The sequence below is a fragment of the Eimeria necatrix genome, genomic scaffold (assembly GCF_000499385.1).
Source record: "Eimeria necatrix Houghton genomic scaffold, Enh_scaff9, whole genome shotgun sequence".
NCBI classification, from domain to species: domain Eukaryota; phylum Apicomplexa; class Conoidasida; order Eucoccidiorida; family Eimeriidae; genus Eimeria; species Eimeria necatrix.
In genome coordinates, this window is record NW_013651790.1 from 103,672 (window position 1) to 123,402 (window position 19,731).

General features: G+C 50.1%; 3 protein-coding genes across 3 annotated transcripts; 1 reads left to right on the forward strand and 2 right to left on the reverse strand.

Annotated features, from left to right (window-relative positions):
• Window positions 1-1,349: 1,349 nt before the first annotated feature.
• ENH_00086070 (hypothetical protein, conserved) lies at window positions 1,350-11,400 on the forward strand (the record flags this gene model as incomplete). Its single annotated transcript, XM_013577864.1, is given in 20 exon segments — window positions 1,350-1,373; window positions 1,377-1,549; window positions 1,676-1,882; window positions 2,032-2,966; window positions 3,111-3,656; window positions 3,787-4,490; window positions 4,600-6,229; window positions 6,325-7,838; window positions 7,979-8,371; window positions 8,480-8,600; window positions 8,702-8,859; window positions 8,986-9,157; window positions 9,273-9,473; window positions 9,587-9,838; window positions 9,948-10,067; window positions 10,171-10,382; window positions 10,485-10,569; window positions 10,676-10,880; window positions 10,976-11,103; window positions 11,246-11,400. Coding segments are annotated over 20 exon segments (7,935 nt in total).
• Window positions 11,401-12,246: 846 nt separating this feature from the next.
• On the reverse strand, window positions 12,247-13,572 carry ENH_00086080 (hypothetical protein, conserved; the record flags this gene model as incomplete). The annotated part of the gene is made up of 1 exon (XM_013577865.1): window positions 12,247-13,572. One exon carries the CDS (start codon window positions 13,570-13,572, stop codon window positions 12,247-12,249), a length of 1,326 nt encoding a protein of 441 aa, XP_013433319.1.
• Window positions 13,573-14,979: 1,407 nt separating this feature from the next.
• On the reverse strand, window positions 14,980-19,223 carry ENH_00086090 (hypothetical protein; the record flags this gene model as incomplete). Its single annotated transcript, XM_013577866.1, has 14 exons — window positions 14,980-15,492; window positions 15,605-15,699; window positions 15,833-15,890; window positions 16,036-16,182; window positions 16,384-16,461; window positions 16,621-16,702; window positions 16,815-16,946; window positions 17,063-17,232; window positions 17,328-17,367; window positions 17,568-17,722; window positions 17,937-18,154; window positions 18,393-18,681; window positions 18,871-18,998; window positions 19,130-19,223. The coding sequence occupies 14 exons, from the start codon at window positions 19,221-19,223 to the stop codon at window positions 14,980-14,982; spliced, it is 2,199 nt and encodes a 732-aa protein (XP_013433320.1).
• Window positions 19,224-19,731: the final 508 nt, after the last annotated feature.

Consider the following 19,731-nt stretch of genomic DNA (forward strand, 5'->3'; position numbering starts at 1 on the left):
ACACTCCTTTAAAATCTCCACGGTAATCTACAGCAGCAGGCTCCAAGAATACCGGGTGTACGTTTACGTAACAGATTACCAAGTGCTGAAGGCTGAAGGAGACGAAGTGCTTTCAAATTCCCTGGTCTACGTGCTGTCGCACTAGAAAACCCCGCTAACTAGGTGACCTTAAGGCAAGTGTGCGGCGGGTTGGAGAGCAGACGGCGGAATACGAGCATGGTTAACATGAACTGAGTCGGGAATCAAAAGCACTTGCAGAAGTTTAAGACGACAAGCCTGGTTCACCAAGAGCGGAAGACGAAGTTACTCATGAGGGTGGTTTGCCGCTGGTCAGCCAGCAAGGGACCCAGCTGACGCATTTGGCTAGATGCCCAGGAATTCCAGAAGCCACGAAGTTATATTTTGAGTGATATCGAAGGTTTTGGTCATCACCCAGTCATTAGAAGCCAAGGAGCCCACCCGGCCAGTGTAGGCGAGCGTCCTCAAACTGATCAGCATCCTTGCATGGATACGGGTCTAATGCCTCATACTCTAGGTGCCCTCACGCACAAAAGGAAAGAAGCTCTAGTAAACTTATACCCTTAAGGCACATAAAAGCATGTAAAATGACTAAATATTCTTGCTTCTGTTCTGCATCTATCGAGAGAATAACTCCTTGTAGAGGGACGGTCACAGCACGTCACACATGGATGGGGCCCACTGCTGCATGGCGGTGTGCACAGGAGCAAGCTGTAGCCAGCCGACGTTAAGGACAGCCCGAGAGCGCTGAGCAGCACCCTCTTCGTTCTACATCAGCGGACGATTTTGTGCATATCGTGTACTTGTCATCACACTCGGAAGACTTGACAGTATTTTGGCTTTTTGGATTCTCAGGCGCGTGTTTAGCCTGTACCCTGCGGGAAGGGTGCTTCCTGTCAGTCTTCCGCCTCCTGCCCCGGGAGATACGGTCTCAAGGTCTTGGTCTTTGGAATTAAAACCTCCAAATGAGCTGCAAAGATGGTGGCTGGAAAACGTCAGTCTCTACCTTCCTGCCGTAGTCTGGGGTGGACGTGTAACGAGTCTCACGGTGCCTCAACGCGGAAGAAACCATTTTTAATGCTGTTTGGCAGTTTATCCCCTCATATTTCCCCCGTATATCGTATTTGCGCTCGCTTTTGAACATCTTGGGGCTGCTTAAGGGCCAGTGTTTTGCGGGTGGAAGTCTCGGCTTGTCCTTAACGGCACTGGTCACCGCAGCCACTGAGGGGACATGTCCCCTGTTCCTCGCAGCGGTAGCGTGATCATCGTGCTTCTCATTCTTGTGTGTTAATTTGGGAAGTGAGCATTAAGCTTTAGAAGATTCTGTGGCCATGGGCAACCTGCTCGAGAGGTGGTGAAACCGTGAGGTGAAATTTGTGCTATTGCTATTTTCTTCAGTTAAGAGAAACCCGGACGCCGGTGTGGCGACCGCGGTCCAAGGAATCATTCAACACCAGAAGTTCAAGCGCATGCTCCTCTTCGGCTTGCGCTCCCTGGCAGACTTTTGCAGCCCCACCAACCAGCTCTATCAGTGAGACACGAACCAATGGACCGTCATCACACAGCTCCTTTAGTCCACGTCTCCTTCTTTTGTCAATGAGGCAGTTTTAATTGCCGATATTTGCAAGAAAATGGTTTGCTGCATGTGTGCTCTCAGGGAAAACGCTCAAGATGCTATGGATAAAGGAGTCCTTCCCGCTATGCAGACGGCAGTGGAAACCTTTCCAGATGACGAAGATCTGATGAACTGTTGTTCACGAGTCATCTGGGCTATGTCGGAAGCGTGTAAAGATGAGATGGACGCCAACCGTATTGCCCTTTTGGCTGCTCATGGAGGGCCTGTCTGCCTTGCCATTGTCAATAGGTGAGCTTGAATTCGGTGCGAATGCTTCACCTACATACAGAGAAGTATAGATCATGGGTGGACCATGGTGCTTACTGTCATACGTCTTCATGCTGCTTGAAGTGGTTGAAACAATAGGGGACAGACGAGCTGTTTGTTCTTATGTTCAGCTGTCCGACCGATTCACAAACAGTGTCAGATGCTATGACATTTGTGGAAAACATGGACAAGGCAGGTAGCCCTTTGGATGGGGGAACACTTGCGCCAGGGTTGTTGGCAATTTTTTCCAAGAAAATTAACATGAAAACGGCAGCGCGCGTGGCGGCGGCTCTCGCAGTCGCCACGAACTCTCCTTCAGGAGCACAGGCAGCGGACGCAGCGGGAGGGATGGGAACTGTTTTGGATTTCTGCCTTGCTAACGGAGACATGTCTGAGAGTTCAGTGCAGTGTGTTGAGTCGGTATTTGACGCGTGCAAACATATGGCAGAACAGGGATGCGCGCAGCGGGCTGTGTTGGAGCAGTGCATTGGCGTAATGGATAAGTACAGAAGCAAGAAGGGAGCTTTCTCAAAAGGTTCAGCGGCTCTTGCATCGATGATAGGGCCGGAGCAGTTGCAGCAGTGTCTGGCTACGCTGAAGTCTAGCTCGCCTGGATCTCCTGAGCACGATGAAGCTTTGACAACACTAGGCTCCATGTCCTACATTTCTTCATTCACGGATGAGATTGTGCGGGCTGGTGGTATCCCCTTGCTGTGCGAATTGATCAACAGTGGCCTGACGCAAATCGAAACAAACCCCGACAAGATTTACAAGATGGTGGGAGGAGCGGCGAAAATGCTTGCACGCATTGCATCTAATCCAACAAACGTGGATTCGATGGTGCAGTCAGGAGCAGTGGCAACACTTGCAACGGCAGTATCATACTGCACAGACAATCTGGAATGCCTTGGTGCCCTGTGCATGGCGTTGACTCCGCTTGCTGCACGTGAAAGTTTGGCTAGCGAGATTGTCCAATACCAGACATTTGCTACGGTTCTTCCACTGCTGTACCAGCACGTTGAGAACGCAGACTTTGCTCCCTTGGCTATGGAGCTCGTTGCCACGGGTCAGTCATTCTGTTGCCAGTTTGGAATTGTGATGGATGGGTGTATTGCTAATGCGAGTTAAGGAGATTGTGTGCTTTCTGAGGAGCGCGCTGCAGACTGAATGGTGTATTTGGGCTCGCTTTTGTCTGCGGTTGTCTATGTAGGCTCTCAGCACCCTGAGCTTCATCAGCACATGGTGGCGAACCTTGCAGTTGAGATCTGCGCGATGTGCTGTAGCTACCATTTGAAGGACACCTCCTTTCAGGCCAACGCGATTCTTTCGCTAAATCGTTTGGCTAGCAATCTGTCCAGCGTCCACAGTATTTTGGAGTATAGCGGTTTTCAAGGCATCAATGCGTCTATCAAAGCGAATATTCAGGACGCGACGATTGTTCAAGGGGCCATACAGCTCTATGAACAGCTCTCCAAGGTGGCAGATGCGAAGACTTATATGGCCAGCACTGACTGCGTCGATGCAGTTCTGGAAGCCATGCTTGAGCATGAGCAGAACGAGGCGTTGGTGAACTCAGGTGTTAACTGCTTGAGCGTCATCGCGACGGAAAGTGACTGCCATCGGCACCTCAGCGACCTCGACACTGCCATACAGACAGCAAAGGGGGATCCGGATCGTGCCTACCGTGCATTGGCCGCTGTCGCGGGTCTCAGTCGCGTGAGTCACTTGCGGCAGTCTTTTGAGGCGAGAAATGCAGGTACGCTAGTAGACAATTTGTGGCCTATAGCTTCAGGGCCTGCTTGCGGCAGCTTCGTTCTGCCCAGCTTCCATGCATGGTAGCGTGCCAATAGAGCTGTTTCCGGGCGCGCATCATGCGTATTTCGCAGCGGAGGTGATCATGAAGGGGATTCAGAATTGGATTGACGGATCGCGATTTGAAGGGCAAGGTCGCGTAATCCGTGCTGGTCTTAAAACAGTCAAGATCATCAAAGTTAATGGCGAAGGCGACCTGACGCCTGTACTTGTGAGTATGTGCGAGGTGGCGTGCCTCCCACCAGTGAAGCGTATTGTTGAGCTTGAGGAGCCTGATGACAACATCCTGGTGCATTGCACCGCCGGTGCTCGGGACGTCGCTGCTACCAGCAGGATTTCGAGAGAGAACATTGATGCTGCAGTAGAGGCCATCATGAAAGTCATGCGTAAATACGCAGACAGTAGGCGGTCTCAGATCAACTGTCTGGAGGCACTGAATTACCTCGCTTTGTGCGACTCTGGAGGCGGCGTGGAAGTGATAGTAAAATCTGGAGCTTTGAACGCTGTTGTGCAGTATCTGAATAGGTCTCCGATGTATCTAGATGCTCAAATCGCAGGATTTACGGTCTTGGCAACTTGTGCTAAGATTGACCCATCTTCAGCAGAAGTAATGAAAAAGTGCAATGTCCTTTCGGCATTAAAGGTGGCGATGCGCACACACTCAAAGAGCAAAGAACTCAAGAGGACAATTGCTCCCCTGCTGGCGCTTTTGATGCCGGTTGATGCTCTCGAACGAGAAATTTCCGAGAGAGTTGCCGAGTGCAAAGACGCCATGGAGGTAAGGATTTCAAGCGTCCAGCACAACTGCAATCTATTCAGATATCTGTAGAGTTATGGACATGCTAGAGATATGTTTGTTCCTGTGTTTTGAATATCGTTCTCCACAGAAAAACAACATGGTTGGCATGCATGAGGCCCTGTCGGAGCTAAACGAGCTCTTAGTGTCTGCCGAAGGGGCAAAAATTGCTGCTCGCCTTGGTGTTGGGGCGGAGCTGGAAAGGTTTGCGACGTACGCAGTGGCCCACAAATCTGTTGCAATGGCTGCCACAGACTATGACATTCTTGGCAACGATCTGTACGTTGCTACAATGTCGGAAATTGCTCATGCTGTTGAGCAGATGGCATCGGTGAGGACAGGCTGTATCCATGCCCTTAAGACAGGGAATGTTGAGAGTGTCCTAAGCATGTACGGGGCTCTGAATGCGACTGAGAAGAGCAGCTTTTCTGAGGAAGCCGCGCTGCACTGTCTGGAGGCCTTGAGGCTTATGATTAAGACCGATAGGAAATCAGCAGACGTCGCCTTCGAGCACAATGTTGTCGCAATTCTTTGTAGTGGGATTGACAACTACCAGGACTCCGCCCCAGTGCTTGCAGCGACTTGCGGCTGTCTTGCGGCTCTGGCTACAACCCCGTCCCGTGTTGCAGCGTTGGTGGCGCAGCCCGACTTCGACAACCTTGTCAACAAACTTGTGCGCATTATTAGCGAAGATCCGAAGAGGGACAACAGACTTGTGGCAATCAAAGCTCTTAGGGAACTCGTGGAGAGGTGCAATGATCCTTCCTTAGCGGTGAAGATTTGCGATGCCGGTGCGGTTGTTGCACTCTTCTCGACTATTGAGAATTACGGAGACGATGAAGAACTTGTCAGGGAAGCAGCAACGACTTTGGCGCTGTTGGGAGTCCACGACGACTTGCGTCGTTTCTATGGAAACGACGTGCGTGGCCCATGCATGATCCTTACTTCTGCAATCGACAAGCAGAAGCACAGTGACGCCGCAGCTTACCAGTTGCTGAGTGTATTAAATATTATTACGACGCGGGATGATCGCCCCATTCTTAAAGAGCTTGGTGCCATGGGACAAGTAGCAGAGACGATGCGCCTCCATCCCGACAACGAAAATATCACTAGGGTTGGAGGTGAGCTCTTTGCGAAGATGGGAGCTGATGAGCAAATCAAGAGCCTCATGCTCCACATTATTTCCACTGTTGAAAGTGGTGACGAGAATATGGTGACCACAGTGGACGGATTGTGCGCACAGCTGGCCATGTTCTTGGCTGCACCGTTGGACGATCCAGCAGACGCATTACAGCATACAGAGAAGTGCCTTACGGCGCTCACAACTGTGTTGCAAATGGCACCGGAGGATCAGCGGCTCCATGGGAATGTGGCTACTGTGGCACGGCGGCTGTGTGATAGGTGCTTCGATGATCCTAATGATTCATATGGAGCTTGGGCAGTTGCAAGCAGCGGCTTGCTGCATCAACTTGGTGCGATGATTGCTGCTGGGCAAGTTGACAGCAACAAGGGGTTTTTGGTGCCAGGCTACCGAACTTTGGCTGCCTGTGCTGCCAATCCATACAGCATGCCAACCCTGCAAGAAGTTGCTCCTTCCTTCCTCCCGCAGACGTATACCTTGTTAGAAGCCCATAAGAACGATGCAGAGACGACAGCTCGTATCCTCGAATTCCTGAGATACTTCGCAGAAGATGCGAATGGAGCAGCTATGATCACACAAAGTATGTTAATGCCTCTCGCCTCACGTAACACACTAGCTTATGTGAAGTATGGTGGCCTCATTGACGCGCCTGTGCTTTTTGTTATTTTTCATCAGATATGTCTGGATCTTCGGGCGACATTGTCTCACTCACACTTCTGTTGATGCAACAGCATCAAAACAGCGACGCTGTTGTGACATCTGGCATGTACTTACTGGGCGCTCTCGCTTACAACGGAGCTGTATCAGGGGCGGAACCGATTCCCAAGTTTGCGGATGGATCTGCTTTGCGGGAGTGCGAAGCCCTTTGCGGAACAAATGCAAGCCAGGAGCGCATGGTTGCGTATGCAAGCTTGCTAGAGCGCTTAATTCTTTCACAATCGTACGGGGAGGCTCTTGCGAAGCAGAAGGCGCTGGAGAAACTTGTCCTTAGGATGCAGGCAGAAGAAGAGTCGAAGAAGCTTTCCGAGGAGGCTCGTGCAAACATGTTGTGCTCTGTCTGCCGGGTGTTCATGGCAGCTGGCGCAGCCGCCATGGTTGGCGAAATCGAGCAATCGAAGGGCTTTGATTTGATTATTCAGGCTATCGAGGACTACCCAGACAACCCAGGTGTTATTCGCGATTCTTGCAGAGCTCTTGCAGCCATGTCAGCCAATGATGCCAACTTGGCTGCACGGACTATCAAGGAAGCAATACCACTACTGGCGGCAGGTGAAGCACAGGCAACAATAACGAGTGATGCCGAGTGTGCTGACGCGTACTGTGATTTACTGATGCAACTTTGTGCTGCTGAGGGCAACGGTAGGCAGCTGCTGGCAATCGACGGTGTGGAAGACAGCTTGAATAAGATCGACGCTTTATGTGACTCCGGCGGCTCTGAAGATGCTGCTGAGCTCAAGAAGAAGACTGCCATGATTCGTCAGGCTATGGCGGATGACCAGCCCCATGAGAAGACGTGCAAAGATGTTTACGACCTCTTGAATAACCGTGTTGCCTCGTCACTTTCAATTGCAATCCCCGAGGTCGCGGTCCTTCAGGAGGAGCTCGAGTTCGTATTCAGTAGACTGCAGATGTACAATGCCGAGAAGCTTGACTGGCGCACTCCTATCGGTGCTGATCACCAGTACGGAAACATGGCATTGGAAATTTTCGCTAGTTCGCCTGCCAACTACAAGGCTCTTCAACAGCAAGAATTTGTCAAGATGGAGCTGTCGATTCTGAAGAGCGTAAAAGATGAAGAGATTGTCCTGTACGCAGTCAAGGCCTTAGCTTCCGGCTGTAAGAACCCGGCTTGTGCTCAAGATTCAGCAAGAACTGCAGGCTGCCCGACCATTGTAACGGAGGCTGTTAGCAGAGTCAATAAAGCCTCCGACATGGCTAATGAAAGAAAGGAAGAGCATCTTTGTGCCAGGCTTCTGCTTGTGGAACGCACTGCTGTCAACCGCAACCTCTACAACAAGACGAACGCCGTCTCTGAGCTCATTCGTTGTTGGAATGACTTTGATAAGGGCATGTATTCAACCACGTTGCTGAGGCACGTATTCCGTGCAATGAGACGTATCGTTTCCGATGCTCATGTGGACGAGTTACTGAAGGCCAATGTGCTCCAGCGATTGATTGCGATAATAGCAGTGAGTGGATCTAAGCTTCACACCTCGGGAGATTTCATGTGTTTAAGGATTCTTAGGAGCATCGAATGGGCGCGTTCTTTGTAAGCCATAGTGAGGTCGCATCAAGTTTAGCGGGTCTTCCATGTGATGAGTGTTTGCAGGATCTAAATGCTGATCTAGCGCTGCTGCCTGACGTGCTCTTCCTGCTAGGGTCCCTGGCAGTAGTACCAGAGATCAAGTCAAAGATTGGAGAGCTCAATGGCGTAACAGCTTGTTTCGAGCTGCTCCAACGGTCTTTGCCGAACCCGCAGGCTACTGCGGTAGTCACAAATACTTGCTTGGCGTTTGCAAATATCTGCATTGGCCACAAGAAAAACACAGAGTTGTTCCACAAGCTGGGCGGGCCTGATCTGACTGTTCGCGTCCTGAATGAGCGATGCACGGAGTATGATGTGTGCAACGCGGCTTCAGTGCTGCTTTGCAATCTGCTGTACAAGAACGAGGCTATGAAACAGCATCTCGGCACCAATGGTGCTCCGGCAGCGCTTGTGAAGGTAAGAGGAGGATGCAGCAATCATCCAAGTAGAAGCTGCTAGCATCACAGTATCAGCTGAGGGGAGTTTCCCGTTAACGTGATGCATGCGTCCATGTATTACTCGCAGGGCCTTTCAAACTACGATGGCTCGACGGAACGTTCAGCGATACGCTGTTTAGAGTCTCTGTTCAAAGCTATTAGCAATCTTTCTCTGTACACGCCAAATATCCAGCCGTTCTTGGATGCAGGTGAGGATACATGGTTGAATTCCTGCTTGAGCTTTGTATCCTCAAATGGCGACGTCTGCTGTGGAAGCTGGTGGCTCTACTTTTTTTGTATGAACACGCAGGAATCGAGAACGCGTACAGCGCTTGGCTGAGCAACTTGACGGAGGAGTTTCCAGACGCGCAGCTGGAGACAGGTTGCCGTACTCTGGCCAACCTCGTAATGGAAAATGATCCGAACAACATGAGGAAGTTTGGCGTCTGTTTGCTGCCTTGCATGCAAGTAGGTGTACACGAGTTTCTTGCTGCGGATAGTCTGTTTTTTTTAAATGTTTGTCGACGTTGTCTGTAGGCTTCTTCATCCGTCTCTCTACTTCACGGATCTGTTCGACCTTTTCGTTGTTTGCAGGTGGCGAGTCAAGGTCGCCAGGACACGAAGGCGCTTATGCTACTTCTAGACATTGAAGCGTCTCTGTGCCGTCTAAATGACAACGCAGTGGCATTTGCTGACAATGGTGGCATTGAAACAACGATACGCATTATCCACCAGTTCGACTATGATGTAGGATTGCTGACTTTGGGTAAGCAAGCTTCGTAGACAACTTTGTTTCATTTATCTTGCGATAGGTTGCAACTACGATGATTGGAGACACAAGCACTTAATTCTGCTTTTTAACGAGTTCGTTTCTTGTGCAGGGATCCACTTACTGAGCATTCAATCTACCTTAATGCCTTCAATTCAGCGCATGGTAGAGGCAGATGTGTTCTCTATTTTAGTTGGATGCGTTGAAGTTGATGCTGAGGGTAACGAGGTTACCGATCTCGTTGTGGGCGGCCTGCGCTGCACGCGTCGCATTATTAGGTCGCAGGAGCTTGCTTTCGAGTATTGCAATGCAGGTAAGAGACACGCTCCAAAGTTTCGAGCTTGTCATTGATTTCTCTCCCTCAGCAGCTCCCCGCATATTCACTTGGAGCGGTCGCCTTGCTTTTTATTCTGCATAATTATTCAGGTGGCATTGCAACCGTGGCAAACGTAATTTGCAAATCAATTAACCAGCCGATGGTCATGCTCGAGGCATGCCGGGTGTTGCTTTGCTTGCTCGCCTTGACAACACGACCTCAAGAGGAACGCGCTGCGGCTGTCCAGGCATTACATGATGCTGCTGCAAAGGCTGCACAGGAAGCCGGAGCAGTTCCAGATGAAAATGGGAATATTCCTGATGCAGAGCCAGACCCAGAGGAGCTCGCAAACGCTGCCTATGGTATGCAGCATATTACGGTTGAGAATTTGGCTTTTGCTCGTAAGGTCATGCGATGCCGCCAAATTCCTTTTTAAAACTGCAGGGTGTTCGTTTTTTTGATGTGCTTCAGGCGGTTGGTATCACATGGGGATGGATGAGGTCATGATCGGAGCGATCATTCAGGCGGTCTGCGCATGTGCTGGTTCTGAAAGCCATGCTAAGCAGCTACGTCTTCAGCGTATCTCTCTCGGTAAGCATTTCAGCTAGCCTATTCCACTGTGCTTGCTGGATAGTTCTGTCCTGGATGCCCAAGTGTACAACATGGTGAATGCTGCGTCGCTTGTGTGTTACAGGTGTAGCTGCTCACTTTGTATCGGAGCAGATGGGCCAGGAGTCTTTTGTTGGAAGCGGAGGTGAACTCGTAATAATGCAAGCCTTAAACACTTTCCCTGGCGAGCAATCTATTGCGCAGCTTTCATGTATCATAGTCAACTCCATCGCCATGACGTCGGGAGACATGTACGATAGTATCAAAACAAGGGAGCTCGTCGCGGCATTCAAAGGAGTGAGAAGGAAATGGGAAATGCTTGCTCCACGGCGTTGTTGGGTGGAAGCGGCTGTTCCTTAGTCATTGTTGGTCCCATGTCTGTCGTGAGTTTTGATTCAGAGCATTTCAAAGATTGGAAACAAGAAGCCTGAAGAGAAGGCGGTTCGCGATGAGTGCCAGAAGACTCTGGATGCTTTAGGCTCAAGTGAGCTAGTGGAGGAATTGCAGTCGCACTATTCAGTCTTCTCGATGCATAGGACGGTGCATCTGAACGGTTGCAGCGCTTATGTAGTGCTTTGCGTATTGTCCAGATCTTGATCCTATGGACGCTTTTGCGTCGACTGTCACCGAGTTGGACTTGAATATTACGCAGTGGAATGTAGACCCATATCCCAATGGTGTCCATGACCTGCCTGTTCACGTGAAGGAGGCTCTGCGCAAGGGTGGAGAACTCAAAGTGTATATTGGCGACAAGGAAGCAGAAAAGATAAGATGGCGTAGTTCCCAGGATCTCAAGTGAGTGAATGCTGCTGCAGCCCGACTGCATAGCTCGTTTCGCTCACGGTTTTTACGGAGCATCGCTGTTATATCTCGGTTTTTCTCATTTGCAGTGCTTTCGAGTGGAATATCGGTAATGAGACGGACTGGAATAATCGCGTGCCCATTGTTCGTATCCGCAACGTTGCGAAGGGTTTATCGCACCCAGCGCTTGTCAAGGCAAACAAAAAGTCCAGAAGCGGTCAGCGATCACAGCACGTTGCCGACACGAGTTCACTAGTTCACATCAAACCTACTGTGCTAGTTCTACTTTATTCGTATTTTGTTGCGATATTTTCCTTGCAGCATCGTTAGCTTTGTTTGCTGTCTTGCTCTGGCTGCAGTTACATCAAAGATTTGTCTATGCATATTTGGCCCACCGAACGAAGACAATCCGGCCGGTATTGAGCTCCCGCTCCGCGCGAAGTCTCAGAAAGAGCGTGATCACCTCGTGGAAATGCTTGTCCAATGGCGCGACGCTGCTACATACAACTTTTAAGTGCCATTTGGACTCGAATACTTAGGGAAGTGTCGTCTACGATGGCGAAATCTTCAGCATTGCTGTAGGGTTGCTGATGCTTGCTTTCACTTCGCAGCATCATTGCGGAGACTTTTACGTTAAATTGTTGGTGTTTGTTGGCTGTGCTCATGCTTTGTAGTAACGAGGCCGATGGCACACTATCTTTATCGCATCCCACAGGGAATTCCGTGGATAAAATTGCAGTAGTCAATGACAAACTCGCAAACTTGCAACTTTGACTTCTTGAGTACGTCTAGCTTGAGAAAGCAGTATGTAGTGGCGGCTCACTGTTTTTGGGCAGCCTACGAGCCGGTGCAGTTCTGACGTGTTATCGTGGGTACTTGTGGAGTCGCATTAGCTTAGAAGTATTGGTGGATGGTAGAATTCATGAGGTTTGACAAAACTAATTGCTTCATGTAGTGCAGCAAGTCGAATATTTTTGCTGCGTGTACCTTGAGTGACCCGCAGTTTTTCGTGAGCAGTTTACGTGGCGCTGTTGTAGCCGTAACATTATTTGAGGTACTAGGGGAGTCACATTAGTTTTGAAACATTATTGAACAGTATGGAGTTTCAGAGAGTTAATTGCCCCACTCAGCACAGTATGTATGAAGGGAAGGACGCCTAGAAAACTGATGGACTTCGCAAAACAGGGTCGATGTCTTAGAGGGCGATTGAAGTGCGGCTTCGCAACGAGAGCGTGGCTTCGGTACTCTGTGAAGACACTTTGAGCACGAAGCCAGGAACACAGTGGATGCAACATTTCGACAGTGTGCTCACGTAACGATTCGTGACACAGGCTTACTAGTGGAGAGACTGATGGATTATTCAGAACTGCCCATTAACTTTTTCGGGGAGCGAGTTCAAGATGTCACCGACTCTCTTCTCAGTCACTTCATCAGTAACAAGGTCTTTAGGCCCTTCAGGAGAGGCCTCCCCTTGAACTAGCTTAGCAGCACTCCGTGCTGTATTTGCGACAATGGATGACAGACCCTCACCCACAGAACTGGCGAGAGCGGAAAAGGAAGTGATGGGCGATGCGTCTAGTTCCACTCTTTTTGGTTGGAGTGTTTGCTGGGCTTGTGGTACTGGGTAGGACTGAGCAGGCTTCTGTGACGGAGAAGGGAAAAGGCGACTCAGGAAACCGCCGAAAATCCCACCGTCTTCCTGCGCACCATCCTCCTTCCTGTGGAGAGGTACATCTGATGTCTGAGCCGAGCGCGTTTGAACGTCTTCTGCCGTACTTCCCGATCTCCTTTCTTTAGTTGACACTTCATCGACGGCTTCCTCTGCTTGCATTATCTTCTCCTGTGGTGGTACCACAGCGGGGACTTCCTGTGCAGTCTGTGGCTCTGTTTCTCTGTGTGCACTTGCATTCGGCTCAGCGTCTGAGAACAACAATGCTAGCCAGCTAGCTAGATCATCGTATTCAGAACGGCTGAAACGAATTATACTTTTGGCTTGCATCGCGGCTTGGAATAGAAACGCATCAGCATAGTATAATGCCTCTTTTGTCTGCTCTGGGCTTGCGGCCCTGGTGTCGAATGCCGGGAGTAGCAGCTGGCAATTCCAGAAGGCGCCAAGGGCTCGTATTGCATAATGGAGAAGCTGCGGTCCTAAGGTAGAGTTCAAATGCGGGTCATCATGGAGATTTACTTGGCCTTTCTTAAAGGAATCGACGAGGGAACTTGCCCCTACAAGTCTAAGCAGTTTGCTCTGTGTTGAGCTGGGAGCAACCATTGGATCACTTTCAAGAAAGCCAAGGTGCCTGCAAACTTCAAAAGGAAGTATTCCTAAGCGACAATCGCCGTAAGCTAGCGCCGGTCCTGGAAGCGAACTCCCGGGTTGAATCTTTGCTGGCTGTGGATTTGTCCTGGGCTCGAAAGCGGTCTTCATTTCTTCAAGAAGGGCAGCCTTAGATCTCAGGACGGCTATTGCGTTGATCACACCCATGACCTTTTGCCTCGGCGCAAGCTCTGCAAAGGGTGTGAAGGACGACCGTAACGCAGCTTGGCTACCAACGCCATCACTGGCTTCGCCAATTGGGCGCTTGACTTGCATATGCTCTGCCACCACATTTGGGTCAGGTGAAGTAGATGCCCCGATTGCCGACACAAGACAGAAGGTACACAACGTTAGAGTGAGGAGCTTCATATTCACGGCAAAGAAGGAAATTTATTTGGATTACCTGCACACTTTCGGGAAGCTTCTATGGCAAGCACATAGTAGCCTAAAAACCTGCTCCCAAACAGCTCCTGCTATGTAAATACCAAGAAGAAACCTGTTTGAAATAAATGGCGTGTGAAGATGATATAGACGGGCAGGTCGCCCTGCCGTACCTGCTGTGCGGACAAAGTGTCCTTTAGCATTAAATCCCCCCAAACGTATGCAAGTGCAACCGGAACACGATCAAAAGCGTATCAATTTATGATTTAGCACTTAATAATTACACTGCTGTGGAGCAAGTGGCCAATCTGGAGCGGTGACAAGAACCACCAAATAGTAGTGATCGATCCAGGCTATCTGCGCACGTGTCTTTCTATCTTGGCCGCGTAAGCAGGCTAGCACAAAACATTTGTGCCACACATAAATACTGGTAATTTAGAGACATAAAATTGGAACGTTTGACCGGAAGAGATGCCCTCTTCTTCTGCAAAGCTACGCCACATTTTCTGGGTGGTGATAAAGGTCACCCACGAGCCTGGCCCACCGTCATGGTGTCACGAAGAAATGTGAAAATCTGGAGCGGGCCAACCAGTAAACATACTGTGTTCAGTGTCATATAAAGGAAAATAATGTGTGCTTAAGGAGGTGTACTGTGTGAAGAGGCTTAGACAGACTCCATAGGACAGGTTCTGCTTGCTGCTCCTGCAGTAGCAACGGTGCGCCTTTTGCCCCAAATGGATGAATATCCATGTTGAGCACGACTTATATAGCAGTACATTATCCCAAACATCCTTGAAATTGTCATGAACAACCAGACTAGCCGGCTGGCACTAGTTTGTGCTTAAACACGAAACCAGCCGCAACTTGAAGTTACTTCCGTACATGTCGCATTTCCTCTGAATGGCCTATGGAGCGTCAACACGAAGAGTCCCAGCATTCTTCAGCCCCATGTTTGTCGGCGGACTCCATGTTCTGTTCAGGAGCCCTTTACCCACTTCTCTTGTAGTGCTGTAATGTGATGTAGCCTGTCCGCACAACGCGACCTGAAGGTACTTCTCTCTGCAGAGGAATTCATGTGAGGCTCTTGCTGAAGCGGCAATGATACTCTTTTGTAATTGTATGTAGTCTTTACTGCTACTACGGCAACAAAATATCTGCGCCATCGCGGCTCATGCCAAACCCCCACCAGTCGCTAAATCCTGCAGCGTCACTATCCTGGACATTAGCTTTTTCGACGGTAAGGAACTTTATAGCTACGAACGTTTCACGTGCTTCCGTGGTTTCTTTTCCACGGAATAATCCGAGCTGCAGCTAACCGTGACGCTCCTGGAGTGCTAGGACACGCAAAAGGCCGCAGTCAGGCGCTCAAGCCTGTTAGTCCCTCCAACGCTGTTATTAAGCCAGTGCAACCCGGCTACCCGCTAACTGTAAAAGACTTTTCTTGAGCCGGTGACCTTTCTTGGGGTCACTTGGCGCATTAGAACACTTCTTGGTGTCTGCATCGTGCTTTGGGGCATTGTCAATCATCTGGGAACGGGTGCTTTCTGCAGATCCCCCATCACTAATGCACGTGCTGAAGTCCTTTGGATGCAGTTGTGTACGATGTGCTTTCAAGGGTGATACAGATATCAAGCTTGGCTCAAATCCTATGGAATCGTAGGAATATGAACTGCTGCTGTCTTTCCCCAGCAAATCACTGTCATGCTTTCTATAGCGTCGGCAGTTAGATAACGCTTCTGGAGACTCCGTTGAAAGCTTGCTGCCCCTTTCTTTGCCGGGACAGATCCTATCGTCAAATAAACTATCCTGGGAAATAGGTGAGACGATTAAATGTTCGATTGCCTCAATCTGCTCTCGGTATGTTTTGTTTAAATAGGGAAGACAATGCCGGTGATAACGCTGCAGTTCCTGTAGAGCACCCAAAACAACACAAGGGATTTCTTGCCAAAATGAGCAACCAAGATAAAACACGAACGCCTGACAGAAACCGTAGGTGCCCACACAGGAGGCGGCTTTATACCTGCAAGCTTAGAGATGGCTTGAAGCTCTGTAACACATCCATAACCTGCTCCCTGGTTATCGTCACTTGTTCAGGGTCATCCACGCTCCACTCAGCTGCGAGCAAAACAGCACCAACACAACAGCACAACGCTCCGCCAGAACTCCCATTGAGGCAAGCGCATGTAGTAACCGCGAACTTGTAGCCGCGGACTCTTCCTGCAGTTCATGCGGACTTATCACCACATACATGCCGTGCTGGTAAATGTTTCCTGGATCGCAAAAAGCTGCGCTTGGTTAACAGCTGCCTGAAACACAACATGATCCACTGCCACACTGGACATCAATGGGTTCCATCTGCGAGTGCCCTGCAGCGTGATCACTGCGTACGAGGGTACTTTCAAGTGCGATTAATGTTGCTTTCCAAAATGCGGTGCCCCTTAAGAAAAGTACCTGAATATCTGCCGGGGTGAAGGCCCAGGGAACCGACGGCCCCACAGTGTCGACGTCGAATGCAATACGACAGTTAAGAGATTGGAGGGCTACAGCCAAGATCTCCGTTTTCTCAACAATCGAAATAGGAAGTCCACAATAGCACACCTGCAATTAAAGCATAATTAATTCAATGAAGCAGCGAAGAGAGCTTTGAGCTTTTACAACCAAGCGTTGTTGAAGAGGCGTGTGGATTCAAGATTAACGTCGGTAGTACTTAGAAGTGCATCAGTGAAAAAAATAGCATTCACTTGGGTATTTGCAAGGTAAGGGAGTATATGCAAGTAGTTACAAGCAGCATGCCAGTACCTTTTCAAAGCGTCCTGGGCGAAGCAAAGCGGAGTCTACAAGGTCAGGTCGAGATGTCGTAGCAATTACGAAAACGCCCTGTGCACATACTACCACTCGCTGCAGCGCGCTGTCCTTTCAAGCTTTTAATGACCGAGCATGCAGTCCAGCTGTGAAGACTTAGTGAGTGAGAGTATCTGCACGCGTCTTGCAAGTAAATAATTCATGCTTCGACTCAATTGCTGCTTGCTGGCATACTTCGCGCGCCTCGATGCCATCCAAGTAGCACAAGAGCTGATTGACGACTCTGTCCGTTACGCCTGTAGTATCGCCTCCACGCCTGTATGCACAAGTAGGCGCTTACAGCAACTATCCTTCTTGCAATGGATCTGGTGTTGGAGCATAAAGTGGCACATTAAGATGTTCGAGACATCTGTGGGCAGAAAACCCACTTTGTGGCCAACGCTTCGATTTCATCGAATAAAATTGCGCACGGTTTCGCCGCTCGTGCTTTCTGGAACACGTCCCTCACTGCTGCCTCACTTGACCCAATAAACTTGCCAAGCAGCTCTGGACCCTTGACACTGCGTGCAAAGAAAAGCACTACAGTTGTCATAATTATCAGTAGCTGAGCCCAGGCTCAGCAACATCGGATTCACTTTATCGCGATATATTTGAGGCCATTCCCAAGTAAACTCACTGAATACAACGAATCCCTGCTTCTCCCACGGCAGCGACAGCGAGGTGGGTCTTTCCGCATCCAGGGGGTCCAACAAGAATGATCCCTTGATGCATTGAAATGCCAGCAGCGTTCACTAAGGAGGGGTAGGTGCGTTGCAAAGTCAGCAGATCGTACAGCTCTTCCTTTGGCTGCAGTTCAACAGGCAAAGTCTTCACGAGCAAATTAAGCGGTAAATGCAAAAAAACAAGTCTCCCTATAATCAGGATTTTTGGACCAAACTAACCGTGTGCAAGCCGCCAACATGAGAGTAGCGCAAATCCGGCCTAGAAGCAAGACCACACGTCAGGCAAACAATGTGAATATTCTGGAAGCACATAAGCCGCCCGTTGGATGCACCAGACATCAGCAGAAACTTGCTGTAAAACAACCAGCATCTCAAGCTCAGAAAGCCGCCGCTGCTGCTGCTCCTATTGCTGCTTTGCATTTACCCCTCAGAGCTCAGACAGCTGTCTGCTGGACGTACTGAATAAAGGAATGCGACTCTGTTGCCCGTGGAACTACATCCTTAAGAGCCTTGCAGAAATGGGATGCATGAATGACTGCTGAGGGTCTGACATTCCTTGAAGAGTCCCGGGGAAACCCCAGAAGGCTCTCCCCAACGGCACGGGTCACCACTGCCTAGAGGAGGCAAGAACGCAAACACCCAAGAATCCACGTACTCTCAAGTCTATACCTCCTCTTCCGCAGATGCAAGACAATATTGCGCACGCAAGGAATTCTTCAATCGACTGAAATCATCGATGTTTACCATTTAAATGCATAAGGACGCAAATTCTGTTAACCGCTGTACTCACGAGGGCGCAGAGAAGTTTCGAGCCAAGACGCATCTTACTTGGAGGTCGGCCAGGCTGTATCCTTCAAGCTGGTTTGCGATTTCCCAGAAATCCCCTCCATCTGTCACTAGCGCATTGTCAAGCAGGAGGGGCAACCCGTTGTCCAGAGGCGAATCTCGGAAAAGGGGACTGGCGCCGTCGACGGATGTGACTACAGATCTAGCCAAAGCGAACCTCAACAGGGCCCGTAGCAATTCTAAGCGAGCGCCAACTGTCGCTAAGTTCGCAGCAGTACAGGGACATGCAGTACCTACGGTTCCATGGGACTGGACAAGCTACACATATGACAAATCATGGGAGATGCCGTCTGCATGAACTTGCAACTGCCGAATTTACAAACGCTTCTTTATTTCCGCTCGTTGCCCCCAACCCTAGGAATAAAGCGACCTTAGACGTGGTGAAAAGCTTCATGAATTATATGCAAAGATGATTATGCGTGCGTCTATATGGCTTACAAGTGTCGCAGTGCACACGTAGCTTCGAACTGCCGAAAAGCGACGGCTGAGAGAGAAGAGGGTGTAGAGATGACGCATCCACTACCGTTGCCAGAGTCAGCACACGCCGTGCAAATCCTTCTCCCATGCTACTTTCTCTGGACCACTCCAACCCACACGGACCCATCCCACCGGCACCATGCGATACGCGAGTGATCAGGTCAAGCAAGTAGGCAGCAATGGCTGCCCCTCGTGCTTCAGCAACAGTAGGTCCTCCGCCCACTTCCTCCCCCGAAAAACACAAGACATCCTGCGTACACAAAGCCAATCACACGTATATAGTCAGCCAGCCACACGTTAATAGTCAGCTAGCCAACAATGCCACTTTGTGTTCCTTCACGTGTCTCAGTTCCTGTATTCATACTGGTACCGTGCTGCGCTCCCAGTGACGCTGCGTGAGTTTTGTTGCCTGTGCATTGTTAGGTGTACGCAATCTCACCAAGTCCTCCAGCACCAGCAGGGCAGGGGCGTTGGCCTCCGCTGCGTCGAACGCAGCAGCGAGGGCTTTCCAGATCAGAGTCGACGGGATTGCCTCGCGTGCAAGCAGGCGACAGTGTACAATCACACCTGCACACGGCCAAAGCAAACAACCCTGCTGCAGCCCTAGATGCGGCTCTAACTTTCTGGATGATTTTCCAGCTGAAAGAGCTTGTGGTTCTCAACTCCCAGCTAACCCAAGCTAACCCACGCCGTCTTACTGAAAGTGCCCAAGTGGCGCGTCACGTCGACGCATAAGGCTCTGCATAGAGCTGACCGACCACAGCCGCGAGGGCCGCATACCTGTGAAACCATGGCAACGCACTGCAGTGAAGTTACGAGGAAGCAGTATCATCATCTGTGCCACTTGGAATTACACGGTATAGCTCCCAAGTACCACAGTCAGCTTTAACTATTTTGCTGCTGCAGCGTTGGCCCCTCCAAGCTGGGCGACTTCGTCACCCTTCCACAGCTGACCCTACCAGCAAGCTGGAAAGATCCAGGCTGCGCACGGCCCGGCTAAACCGCCTTTCCGCTGCTTTTGTTTCTCCATAGTTGACAGTGGGGATGCGCCCACTGCTGGTGAAGTCGGCGCAGTCTCCTCCGTCCCCCAGCCGTCTATACACTGCGCACCTCCAGATTAAGCATAGTTCACGAGAAAAATGTCAGGCGTCAAAGCACGAACTACAGGGGCATTTCTTGTGGACTGCGATGCGTTGGTTGTTCTGTTTGAGAAAGAAAACCAAAGCTATATCGTGCGAGCTGTAAAGGAGGCTCTGGGGACAATGAAACACGAGTAACTTCGTTTGCTGAACGCAGCACT